General features: G+C 36.4%; 2 protein-coding genes across 2 annotated transcripts; one reads left to right on the top strand and one right to left on the bottom strand.

The window, feature by feature from the left end:
* Nucleotides 1-774: 774 nt before the first annotated feature.
* Nucleotides 775-10,186, bottom strand: LOC112555670 (intraflagellar transport protein 81 homolog). Its single transcript, XM_025224138.1, has 14 exons — nucleotides 10,116-10,186; nucleotides 9,427-9,602; nucleotides 9,135-9,235; nucleotides 8,347-8,527; nucleotides 7,824-7,979; nucleotides 7,336-7,446; nucleotides 6,856-6,940; nucleotides 5,558-5,721; nucleotides 5,107-5,202; nucleotides 4,427-4,573; nucleotides 3,884-4,033; nucleotides 3,381-3,599; nucleotides 2,058-2,302; nucleotides 775-1,414 (listed from the first exon to the last, which is right to left on the bottom strand). Exons 2-14 carry the CDS (start codon nucleotides 9,580-9,582, stop codon nucleotides 1,141-1,143), a joined length of 2,085 nt encoding a protein of 694 aa, XP_025079923.1. The 5' UTR covers nucleotides 9,583-9,602; nucleotides 10,116-10,186; the 3' UTR covers nucleotides 775-1,140.
* A 168-nt stretch (nucleotides 10,187-10,354) lies between these two features.
* LOC112555850 (probable signal peptidase complex subunit 2) lies at nucleotides 10,355-13,522 on the top strand. Its single transcript, XM_025224390.1, has 5 exons — nucleotides 10,355-10,394; nucleotides 10,932-11,015; nucleotides 11,414-11,574; nucleotides 12,312-12,446; nucleotides 13,156-13,522. Exons 1-5 carry the CDS (start codon nucleotides 10,368-10,370, stop codon nucleotides 13,340-13,342), a joined length of 594 nt encoding a protein of 197 aa, XP_025080175.1. The 5' UTR covers nucleotides 10,355-10,367; the 3' UTR covers nucleotides 13,343-13,522.
* Nucleotides 13,523-13,878: the final 356 nt, after the last annotated feature.

Consider the following 13,878-nt stretch of genomic DNA (forward strand, 5'->3'; position numbering starts at 1 on the left):
CTTTTACCTTCATTTTACATATGTATAGCTTGTTTTTTGCTTGCTATTTACAATTACAATCTTACTTTGTTATTGTTGTTTTGTTTTGATTTACTTATTGTTGTAAGGCCGGGATGTTTTTTTTCTGTTATTTTTAAAACAATTGTAGTCATTTACGCCTCTTGTCGCGGAATACATCTCCATGACAGCATCTCTCCCAAGCCACACGTTTCTTATCACATTATGAATATACAACAAGGAATAATGATTAGACATGAAACAAGTGTGTATAAATATGCAAGCTGTTGTATCATGTCTCACAAAAGCTAGCCGTGCGATAAATGTGGTCTCTTCACGCTTCACTCCCAGTTAGAGACTACTTTCTTTTTTCTGTTCACGTGGATGATGACAGACAGAAATAGTCATCCCGTTTCTACTTTCTACCATTTTATTGTTTATAGTATGTTTTTTTCTGTCAGAGCTTACTGTGACATCGTGTATTTATTATCCTGTGTTGAACTTTTTTTTAAAATAAAAATTTCAATGTCTGTCGCTTTATACACTTTCGATCCGGACATGAAACTATTCATTCCACTTAAAATAATCCCTGGTCATCTAAAAGTTCCAGACAATCAAATATCAGAGGCACTGACAAAGTCCAACTGGCGTATTTACAAATGTGTAATATTCTCCCTCTTCCCCTAAATAATGTCGCACACGTTCACACCTTGAGTCAGCAGCACAACGAAACCTTTCTTTCCACAATCAAAAATGGAATATTTCTTACAGTGCAACTTATCTAGAGTGTCTTTTATTGTAAATCGACATCTGATATGGACGGTGGGCTGCAAACAAGTAGAGAAGTATTGTGCAACAGTCACATGGTCTAAGAAAAAAAAAAAACTCGACAAAAATCCAAGAATTAAAATGTTTAGTAGCCTCCTTGTATTGCCTACTGTTTCGCTGACAACATCCCAGTGGACAACATCTCCTGTGGTTCGCGCAGCAGCCTTTTAACTGGCGTCAATAGCAAGTCAACACATTGTGGACTATTACATATGTTAATATAACTTAAAGACTGTCACTTTTAAAAACACATGAATATTAACTTTGAAGAAAAACAAGAGAGACTTTTAGGTGATTATTTGAAATCACAGAGCTTTACAACACCAGTCGATCCTCCTCCAAGTGGGTAGGTGGAGCTTCTCCGTACCCTCCCCCTCCAATCTGCACCGGCCGCCCGCCTGTTACTGAGGATCCAATGGAGGTGAGTTGTTCTAGACAGTTGAACTTACACTGCAGCAGACGTTCCAGGTCACGCCACATTTTCATCTGCTTCATGTTGGGTTCATGATTCTCACGCACAGTTTTTTGGCGTTCACGAAGATTTCGACCCAGGTTCTCCTGTTCTTGGATTTTCCGATTGTACATCTCCCTGAAATGAAGCAGTCTCCAGGTTATCATTTATCACTTTGTGAAAAGTTATAGCATGGCTAGACAGACAGTAATCACAGTAAAAGAAGTTTAAAGTGCTAGCTATATAGCTATGTATGTATATTATGACTGCATAATAGTAGGAGACAAATTATAAAGTGCCTAACTAGTCCTAGCATGTTCTGAACACTTAGGCACATTTTCCTATACACATTCTACACTTGTGCAAGTTTCTCTAAGCGCTCACTTTTAGTTTAGGCTCTGAAACATTTTTGTTTAATACTGAACAGATCTACATCTTTTAGCCATGTGTTTAGGTTGCAAAGCAGTGTTGTTGATTGAATACTGAATACATTTGGAAAACACAGGTACACAGAAGAGTATCTCCAGAGTACAGCAACCCCTCTCCTGGACAGTGGTCATATTGATGCACACCATGCTAGAAGCTATGCACATGGCATTCCAAGCTACAAACTGCATGCAGGGCATGCCTAGTTTACCATGGTAGAGGTTGTTTCAATTATAACACTCCATGATATAGGCCTGCCAAAGCAATCTAAGAATCCTGTATGTTTGCATGCCTCCAATTAAATGTTTGCCATCCTGGTCACACAATCAGACATATCATCATCATATTTATTCACCTCAGTGTCTTCTTCTTGTCTGCCAGGTCGTGACTGATGTATGCCTTAATCTCTTCCTCCACCCTCTCCTGTTGTTGCTGCAGAACTCCCATCATGCAGTGCAGGTAGTGATATCGGTGCTCCTCAGCCCGACACTCCTCCATGTAAGCCTTCACTTCCTGCTCCAGTTTACTCATGTTGCTCTCCAAGCCAGCCGCTGTGCGCTCATACACTTGCTTCTTGCTGTCATGCTCTGGCTCAAGGCGCTAGAAATACACAGACATTACAAGTCATCTCCAGGTGACCAGTAAAGATGATGATGCTGTCAAGATACTAGTTATACAGCCACATTATTAGTCACCTCTTGGGATCAGTAAACATTAAGATTTTGTCAAGGTACTGCCACAAGTCATCTGGGAGGGAGAGATGGGGAGAGAGACAAATGGCTAAAGCTGAAAAAATAAGATGCAGGGTGACATGATATAAATCTGCATGAAAAATCAGAGAAGTATTTCTCTATGACCTTCATTCTGTGCCCCCTCAGGATCTAAAATTCTTAAAGCCCTATCATATCTGATGTTCTGAACTCCCATCCTCAAGGCTATTGTACACAGGCAAGATTCTGGCTTTTTCATGCTCAGTCAAGCAAACTCTCACTATTTTTCCTAGAGGGGGAAAAAAAAGTAGAGATAAAATGACCGATATAAAAACTGACTCATTTGACATAAACATCTTCAAAGATATTTTTACTCTCCAGAGATTATTATGTGCTAATAAAGTCTAAAATTTATTGACTGATGTTGATGTGGTATCACATTTAAACTACAAGTTTTAACTGAAAATTACCATATCTGTGGTTATACTTTTGAGAATAAAAAATGAGAAATAATAATTTCAAGAATGGTGCTTAACAGTTCTGTGTTTGACGCACATTCATATCTATGCACACATGCATGTCAGGGGGGTAGCGGTAGGTTGACGTCACTTTATGTATGTGTCAGGGGAATAGGGGTAGGTTGATGTAAAAAGTGGTGGCTTAATTATGCCAAGCCAGCAACTACCTCACAGAAAAACAGCTGGTCATGTGAACAGATGCCACATGCAGAAACTCAACAGTAACCTGGGGCAAGATCTGACCCAGACCACCTCATTCTCTTTGTACTCGTGACAAGTGCTTAATAGCTGAGCGAAAGATATCCTGTGCCTGCCTGTATATTTGTAGATAGATGTGAACTTGCAGTTTATTTAGCAAATAAAACAAAATAAATAAAGTGGATGATGCTATTTCAATAATAAGTTTTTTTTTTAAGCTTGACTTTCATCAATTTCTCATCAGCCAATTACCTGCACACTCTCCCGCAATGGTCGAAGTTCTCGCAGAATGGGAGCCAAAGTGTTGCGTCGTTCTGCAATCTCACCATGCAGTCGTCGAACCATTTCTGACATGTCTTCAAGCGTGCGACCTTTAACTTCGTCAAATTCACTCTTCATGGTTGAAACTTTTTCCAAGTTCTCCTGGGTCTGGCGGTACCCTGACACCCCAGCTTTTGTCTCCACAATGCCCTGACATGACATAATAGCTTGCACGATACAATACCTTTACATGAACAAATTGACAAGCTATGATACTGCTCAAGAATGCAGTACAACACACAAACTGACATCTTCTCGATGCACACTGATGTGTTTGTGGAGTTTACTTTTAAGAATATTCAACAGCCTTCACACAGAAGTGAATAATTTACAAACTATTGGGTTTCTTATGGGCTTCTGATATCCTTTGAATCATATCAGAAGACAACTTACAAATTGCCTAGGGATGTCCACAGCTCTTGTGTAATACTTACCAGCTGTTTGTTGATTAGCTCGTTACGCTGCCTGAGAATGTCCTCTGTGCGTGACAACACACCGCTCTCAGCCCTCAGCTCGGCCAGCTCTGAGCGCTTTTTCTTGTAAACTGTACTCTTGCTGCGCAGCGTATTAACATAGCGCTTAAACTGAAAGCATAGCAAACGAATCAGTCAATTTTACACACAACTCTTCACTCATAAAATTATCTAGCAAACACTATGACAGGGTACACTACTAGGCGGAGAATATTTGATTATTTAGATCTTGTTCTTCATGGACATATGTACAGCAACTAAAATACTTACAAATATCTGATGGCCTGTTATTTGTCCTTTTTTAATTAAACAAGATATTTATTATTTATGTTCAGATAAAGTTCTTGAAAAAGTATATAAAATGACAGTTGAGTGAGAAAAAAAATCTGTGTAATCCCTAAATGTTTTTTTTTAATTGGGAAAGTCAATAATAAGCAAAGTGAGCAATAAGAGAAAGATTAAGATAGATTAAGATAACCAAACTAATGAATAAATGAGACCCACGTCTTCGCCTTTCAGCACTTCAGTGCCCTCCACATTTGACACAATTTCTCGTTTCTGCTCCAACTCCTGCTGCGTCTTATTGAGCTCATCGCGAACCTCCCGCAGTGCTGCTGCTGCAGCATCCTTTTTGTGTGAAATAATACTTGCCTGAACATAGAAAGTCCACAAATGTTACAAGCACAATCTCAGTGTATGCAACACCTGCATTGGCAAATGTTTTTTTTAAGTAGTAAAATTTATTCTTTCCTTTCTGTGTGCAATTATAATTGCATGAAAAATTAATTCTAAGCAAATTCTAGGCATTCTGCTTGATAAAAGAAAATAATAATATAAAAAAAATCAGCTTATCATCTTGAATACTGTCTGCAACTGGCAGCAGAAGTCTTGTCTACCTACCTGCTGTGATTTCACATTTTTGAAATAACAATTAAGTCATCATTAAAACAACCACAAACAATAAAAATCAAATCATCAAACAACTAAAGGAAAACCAGAGCCAAAGAATTAAACAACTCAGTAAAAAAGCAAGTAAAGATGAAAAGCCACAAAAGGAGAGATAAATACATATGATAAGTGTAGAAAATGGTGTTTCCTTGCATTTACTGTCACTAAGTTTTGACACTGACCTGTTGTTTGACCTAAGTTGTGAGTTTGACCCAGGATTAAGTTAAGACACTGACCTGTTGTCTGAAGATGGACAGCTTGTCATCTGTGGGTTCACCACTGCGCATTCTTTGCTCAATAAGCTGGTTTATCTCAGCATTAAGAATGTTGATCTAAGAGTGGAGAGAGTAAGCAGACTGGTAAACTACCAAACAACATCAAAAACATTTAAGTAAAACATTCAGAACATCAGCACAAGCTAGTACTAAGCAACATGTACACAGATTACAGATTTTAAAAGTATCTATTTTTATCTACTCTGTAACTGCACATGCTGATGAAAAATTAAATGTCAATAACCAGCGGCAGAACTCTTTCTGTATGATAAAAGAACACACACACACCCAAATCCTATGAAGTATTCCAACATGGCTAATCTCTAAAGCAGATATGAGATATAGGTTCCAGTGCTCTTTTGCATGGGGAGAATCTCCAACATTTTCCTGACATTTATAGAAGAACCCTCACCTGGTTGTTTAGTTCATCCAAATCTGACTGCCCCATAGCTGGTATAGCAACAACCTTTTGTAGGTCTTGAATCATCTTGCGGCGCGATGCTAAGTCCTTTGGCAGCTGGTCCTTTACCATGTAGCCACTGGCCCGTGTCTCTTCCTCCAGCCTCTCTATCATAGCTAGTGAAGACAGGGATTAAAAAAAATAACTGTAACAAGATAGTAGCATCTTCTGACCATGATAAATGTTATATCTAGAACATCAGCAAAACCTTTATCATATAACACACACTGGAGTATGTCCCCCCAAAATAAACAAAATAAAATAAATCATGCTGTATTTTGTTAATCCAGCAGCATACATACTTGCAAAGAGCAAAGAAAGCATGTGTGTATTTTAAAATGTTGATTTTGAGCACAAAAGGTTTATTGAACAAGCTTAATTTACACTGGTAAATAATCTTTTCTCAATCAAGTGTTCTCAACTTGAGCAAAGGCCATGACCTTTTTAACTACAGTTTTGATCTGCGTAGTTGGTTCTAGCAAAGAGAAGATTGCTACACCAGTAAACAAACTGTGGAAATATTTATTAAACGAGGAGACAAACACATTTAGTAGGAGTAATCACTCTCTTGTCTTTGATGGATTAATGACAATTAATATAGCTCCAAATAATCCAAAAATAATGTTCTGCAAAACACTGGAAATGCGGCCATGGATGGCATATAGACAAATATAAAAATTAGAAGAGGTTCTGGCATAAATGTATTCGAGAATGCAGGTGAAATGTTTAGTTTTCAATGCATGACTTTGTGAAAATAAATAAAATAATAGATAAAGTTAAATGAAGGCACATATTATAGTCAAGTATAATGCCTACAACTACATAAACATGCCAGGTCATGATTATATGACCAAACCAACACCAGATTCTTTGCCTCAATATTTAGGTTGCCTTCCATGACTAGGCTATATATGTTGAGCTGGAACACTGGGACATTATTGTAATGTTGCAGCAAGGAATGTGACAAAGTGAAGCTGTGGCACTGTGGCCAGATGCAGCCCTGTGCACTATGGTCCACTAATACTCCATTATACAATAAAGACTTCATGTGTAAACATAAAAACCAACATAATATTTAGGCCAGTGAATCAGGAGTTGCATGTAACTCTCTAAACAGAATCAGACAGATTGCCTGGAAAGTAGCATAAATTTCCTCTCAACAGCTAAGAGGTATGACTTAGAGAATAAACACTTCCAGCAAAAATGAAAGACCAGGAGTGGTAAGTATGAAAAAGCTTGGGGTTACTGACTTTCTGGAGTGGCACCCACACTGGCCTGCCGCATATCCCTCAACTGATTTTCCATGCGCTTGATCCTTTGCTCTAAATGTTGTACCTACATAATGATTGCGACAATTTGCAATAAAAATAAATATGCCTGAAACGTTTACATTTTTAAAGAATTCAGTAAATATGCAGGCAAAGGAATTCTAGTAATGTGTCAATCAACCACAGTTAAATGTTAAATAAATGTGAATGCATAAAAAAGTTAAGCAAATCTGAAATTACAACAAAAAAGCTTTATAAAACTATCAATTCAAAGTGGCCAATACAGACTGAAAACACTGGGGAAAAGATAAATTTACAAGAGAAAAACAGTTCAGGCATTCACAAAGCAAAGCTTTCACAGGAAAATGATTGTATGGGCACTAGATAAGATGTCAGTGTCACAAAGACTTTGATGGCTATATGCCAGTTTATCACAGGAAAATTTCATCATGGAAGACTTACAATAGTTAATTGCTCCTGCTTCTGAGAAGCAATTTTTTTCTCTCGGTCTCGTTCCACCCTCAGGTTCTTGGCAACATTCATCATCACTTGGGAGTTTGGATGAGACTCCACCTGTTTAAAAATAGCATATCACTTTTTATTATAGTCTTGCAAGCTTGGTGAATGGCATATATATAAAAGTCTATTACAGAAACATGGACATTCCACTCTACAACTGCAAAACTAATTCTACCTCCTTAAAGTGTCAGTCACAAGCAGCATGCCTAAAACTAATTTTACTTTCTTCTCTAAGTGTCAGTCACAAGTAACACACCTAAAATCGAAAGAATTCATTTTTATCTGGTAAAAACCATGAGTTTCCCTATCAGAAAAGGTACATGCATCACAAATTCTCCTGATGATGATGATGATGATAATTATTCTACACGTGACGAACAACATCAAATGTTCCTAGAAACATATATACACCAATTTGCACAGTAGCCGACCTTTCTGCGCAGCCTTTCAATTCTCTTTATTAGCTGCTCTTTTTCCTCCTCCATGTTGGCAATATCTTTGCGGATCTCAGTAGTGTTGAAACCAGAGTTGTGAAGTTGCGAGGCCTGCTTGTGAACATCCTTAAACTGGTCCATCATCTCCTCATACTGACACAATCAGCATAACATTCAGTCCAAGAAACAAATCCAAATGTCAAACAATCTTGTAAAAAAAAAACCAACAAACAAAGAAACCCAAAACTAAATGGAAAGAGGGTTATTCGGTCAAATGAAAACATGATAACAGTTGGGCAAGCAGTATGCTCATGCTAATCCAAAATTCTGGTGTTGCTACTTTGTTCTTCACTCCTTGGATGAAAGGCATGATAAATGTAGGTAATGTTTGGCTGAGGATTTGCTGTATATCAAGTCAATAAAATTTAGAAAAGCATATAAGGTCTGCAGCCAGTGCTCAGCATTTAGTTACTACCCTTCTAAACAAAGAAATAAAACTGTAATCATCCAGTAATTTTACCTGTAAATAGATCCCACTGACTTCCTCATCTTGCATTATTTCAGCAGGTACATCAATCTTCAGCAGGTATTTGGCCAGGTAGGCTCGCTTCTGCAGTTCAGGTACCCTGGGCAGCAGCCATTCCAAGATTGGATAGATAATAGGCTTCTCTGCCTGTACTAAGCCTGCTCGAAACTGACTCCTGTAAATGAAGAAAACAGATCATTAGTGCTTTGAGTTCTGTAACAGGAATAAAGCTGCATTAAAATACACTTTAGTATAGGATGAAATAATTCCTACTTTATCATGCCTTACCACCAATAAGTGTTTTCACAAACCTATCTTTTTCAGAAGCATAATGTCTGCAATCATTCCCAAAAAATAAAAACAAAATGAATAGGGATATGTGAATTGTCACTTTTGATGTGTGATCCTTCTATTATGATGGACCAAAACTATGAAATTCGCTGCCTTCCTCAGTTTGAACATTCAGCCTGTTCAAAGTTTAGGCAATAAAGACATTCTTGTTTTGGAAATACCTTTTGCAATAACTTCATTCTTGTTTCATGCTTGTGTTATCTGTGAGCAAGATGTGCACAAATAGTGTGTGTATGTGTTTGATTAAAAAGAATACAATTATTAAACCATTCCCTATCAATTGTATTCCATATTCATATCCTGATAATGTGAAGCACAGATAGCCTGGCCCTGTGCTGGAATTCTATGTTATACAAACATCCTTAATATTATATAATGAAAAAACAAATTCAAAAATAACTATCTGCTGACAAATATAATAAATCTCTTACAAGTTAACTGAGTCTGGTGGCTTATATTTCAACACTCGAAGCAAATTAAACACCCTCACAGCAGTCTGGTCAGGGCTTTCCTCTCTGATATCAATCTTTTGCTGAAAATAAATAAATATAAAAGATCTTATTACAGAAGATTGCAATAGACTACTTTGCAAAAATTGTTCTAGCATCCCAATTATCCGCAATTTATTTAACCAAAGGAGATAGTGATGGCAATGGTGACAGTCACATGTATGGTGATGACATTATTAAAATCAATGATAAACAGTAAAAGGTTTAGTCAGACCTTTGGGTCTATGACTGCAAGCACATCATTGAGAATCTGCAGCAGCTGGAGAGGCTCAAGAGAGTCAAAAGATATGAGGTTGTAATTTTTGTTGAAAGGCTCCTTGTTCAGCTGCTGGACAATGGCTTTCATCTGCTCACTCTGTGTTGTTGCCATTTTGGCGACTATTTTGGAATCTGAGTAAAAATTATGTCAGAACGTTTTGTTGTCAGACATTTAAGTACGAGCTTGATAAATGGAAAAATATAAAATATACATGTACGAATTAAACAGTGAAGTTTAATAGTAGCAGTCACAATAGCAGTTGGACCTGTTATAAGTATTACTTTCAACCAAGTTTGATATCGACATAATTGAGATGTTAATTAGATTTCTCTCGCTTTTTTTATATTGTTGCTTTACAGTATTAAAATCGTTCTTTACATCTATGTCTACAGATGAAGAAATTTGACTTGTTAAATAAATAATAGCGATGTATTATAATACAAGAAGATATGTGTTATACACTCTAGCTGTTACTGTTAGTCACTGACGCTATATGGTCTCCAATCAACTTTTATGCCAACTCTTAATTTTAACGAAAAACTAGCTGATGTTGCCAAGGACATTTAGCTAATGATTAAAAACCTCCAAAAATATGACGGAGATGTTGCATCGCTTACAACACACAGTTCTATAAGCAATCATACCTGAGCTGTCAGTGTTTTAACTGCTGTCAAGGACTCTACAGCAGAAGAATTCTATCCCAGCAGCCTTCACTGCATATACACAATCTCGCCAAAAACGAAACAAACTGTATAATTTATATTTGATTACATTTTAGACAAAGATAAAAAAACAAGCTAATAAATGAAAATTACATCTTAAGATAGATGTTTTTAAGGGTTTTAAATATCTTTAAAAACATTTAACATTAAAGAGACGTATTACTTCCGGTCAAAATGGCATCCGCGGACAAAAATGGAAAAGTAACGTGTTAACATTTCTTATTTATTTATTCCTTTTTAAGTTATGCATCAGATAGGTGTGCAGTATGGCGTGCAGTGCACATCTTTCATTATGATTTCTTGATTGTTGCCGGCTTTTTTGAAATAATGATCCGTCGTTTTACCTAAAGAACTGTTGTATCTGCCACATCTGTTTTGGTTGGAAACGCCAACGTTGATGAACGCATGTCCATATGTTAAAGTCACAAAACTTACTCTTAAGCAGTCAGAATTCACTGAACAATAAGTATCATACTATATGCCATAAAATGTTCAAAATATCTCCCCTTTATGACTATAATGGTCATGTCACCAAATAAAAATTTAAAATGTTAAAGAGCACACGTCCCCATGCCGGTATTGGAATCTAATTCACAAATAGTTTTTTTTTTTATTATTATTGGAAATAGAAGATGCAACATGTGATATAATATGATTAAATCCATTGGTTATGGATTGGCTGATTAAGTACACAAATATAATACGTATTTTTATGTGGAAAACCTTTTGTACTTTCAGTGGTCTCTTGATGGGAAGCCTATCAAAATTGACAAGTGGGACACTGCTGCTCTAAAAAATGCCTTGGATGATTCAGCAAAAAATGTAAGTGCAGATTTTGTCCACTAGCAGTCAAATAGTTTTTAATTGTTTTCTCAGATGTTTTGTTATGTTTTCAGTTTAATTAATGCATGCTTATATTGCAGGATTTCAAAGAACATTTCTTAAACAGCTGTTCAGTTAAATTTGCTCATATGCCTGTTAGTTTTAAATACAAGATGTATATATTGCTATTTTTAACATCATTTGTACTTATAAATAAAATTTTCACAAAAATAAATGTTTGCATCTTAAAGTAGGGTTCAGATTTTGTACTATACATTATCATGGTGATGGTACATTTTCTACTCCCAGTAGCAATGTCTAAACATAAAGCTGACTTGAAAATTTTATTTTGTCGCTTTTTTGTAAATAAATTGAATTTTACTATTCTTTGGTTATAGGTGCTAATTAAAAATCATGGATATGTGGAGCACCATGGTCTTATGGATGGGCGCCTTCTCATCTGCACTATAGCTGTAGCCTTTGCCATGTTTGCTCTTGTGTGGGATTACTTCAAACCATTCCCAGAATCTCGGCCAATTCTCATTCTTTGCGTTACTTCGTATCCTTTGCAAATGATTGAAAAAGTAAAAGTGTCATTTTATGTGGAAAGTGGGAAGGATTTCCTTGCTGACTATTCCTCCATTTTCATGATCTTTTATCTGTCTACTCCTGCTAGAAATCTTTGTATCTCATCTGAATACTGATACTAATAATAACACTATTAAAGTAACAATAGTAAAAGCATTTCTATATTGCATTTTATCCATTCTACTGACAAAGACAGGGACATCTGTGCTTCTGAAAAGTGGAACTCTCTTCCATACCGCATTGATTAATTAGAACATAATTTTGCTAAAACCTATATGGTTAAAAAGTACATTGCTTTGTTTGTTATCATTTTACTACTATTATGCAACACTGCAGTTTCCGTAGTAATTTCATTTACAAATATTTCACCTGCGTGCATTTTTTTAAAACCTTCTACATGTTTTACTGGAGGAATGTGGTTTGTTTATGATTGTTAGGTAGTTTTTTTGTGTGTATGCGTTCTATATTATTGTTGATCGCCATGGAGAGTGCAGCCTATTTTGGTTGTGATGCCACATGATACAAGTGTTAAGTTAAAATTAAATTACGATCTTTCAAATGCAGAGCACATTCGCAGATTTGATGCTGTGCTATGTTGTTGGAATGTTATTTTCTGTATAAACTTTTCTATAGCTAAAAGCCATTCAGGATCTCAACTTGTTGTGAACAGAGGCAGCCTTTTGTAGTAATCACCTTGACATAATGCAGTTATTTTGTTTTGATGGGAATTCTCACTGTCTACACAACATACAAAGAGCGTGGCATCTTCCTTGTGGCATTAGAGAAAGATCGGGCTGGAATGGATCCAGACAACATCTGGACACTCTCCTCATCTCTTCGCAAGTATGTAGTAACAAGCTAGTTAGGCTGTGGGAGCATGAAGGTGGGGTACAACAAATCACAGATGCTTTCTTCATAACAACAAGAATTATACTTTAAGTGTTGCAGTTATCAGGTCTTGCATGAGTTTCAACATTAACTATCAGGCAGTTACAACCAATTTTCATATTGTTTATAATAAAATATTTCTAACACACATTTCCCTGTCAGCAGCAAGCTCAATACACTTTGAAATCATGATAAAGCACATTTCCCATCTGGACACAAGCTTAGAGCACTCTAACATAAGCACTCAGTTTAACAATATCTGTCTTACACATTCACACAACACAAGATGCTCCTATGCATGCAAACTCCTAAGCCTATATAAAATGCATTGCGCCTGCATTATTTTAGCACTTTTTGTGCACATAATGTTTTTTTCTGTATTGTTTTCACGCTTTGCGTAAAAATGTCTGTCAGATATTGGAGAATTTTTGTCATCTCAAAACAATTCAGGAGCAAAGATTATTAAGATTTTCTTTAATTTTTTTTTCTTTGTATGAGTATAGCAAATTAGAGTAAATTTCTATTCATTCTTTACCATATTTTTCAATAGACATACTAACCTCAAAACATAAGTTCTGGGAATCTGGGATACACATTACCATAAATCTTTCTTCTGGTAGAGAAAAATACCTTCCCATTATAAGATGTTTGTTCCTGTTCTCAGATATGATGACATATATCACATATGCTTGACCTTTACGGATGGCAAAACAAAGGAGGAGAGAAAGACAGAGATCTCCAAGTCTGTCGCCAGCTTTTTTGATGAAAACGGGGTGCTCTGTACAGACCTGTATGAACCCGAAATTGAGAAGATGCGAGAGAGTTTAACAACAGATAAAAAAGGAAAGTGATACTAACTGTTTTGGGTATTACTTAAAAAGTTCATTATAAAACTGTTCCTCTCATTGCTGTCTTTTTCCACAGGTGTTGGAAATTATCATTAAGTTTTTGTTAAGATGTCTTTTGAGTTGATAATTTAACTGTTGATAATAAAATGATCTTCAGTTTTCTGTTGACGTGTTGGTAAGTGCCGCAGACTTTGTGTGTCTTTGTGTGAGGGAGAGAGTACCGTATATTTTGGACTGGATTTTTCCAGATTTTTCAGATTTCGAATAATTTTTCGATGAGCTTCATGTTAACTGTTGACGTTGCAGTATTAACTGTTCACATTATAAATGGAAGCTGCATACAATCGAAGCATTCAGTTGGTGAAGCATACACCCTCATCATGCCGACCATGAGATGAAATGCGTACGATGCATTATAAACCAGTGCAAAAACAGGGACATTTGTACACATTTACCTGTGAAGGGCTCAGCCAGTGGGATAGTTAAGACATAACAGGTGTAAACATGAGTTTGATGGCTTTCAGTGCATAGTCATTGTT

This window comes from Pomacea canaliculata, linkage group LG14 (assembly GCF_003073045.1).
Source record: "Pomacea canaliculata isolate SZHN2017 linkage group LG14, ASM307304v1, whole genome shotgun sequence".
Taxonomy (NCBI): Eukaryota; Metazoa; Mollusca; class Gastropoda; order Architaenioglossa; family Ampullariidae; genus Pomacea; species Pomacea canaliculata.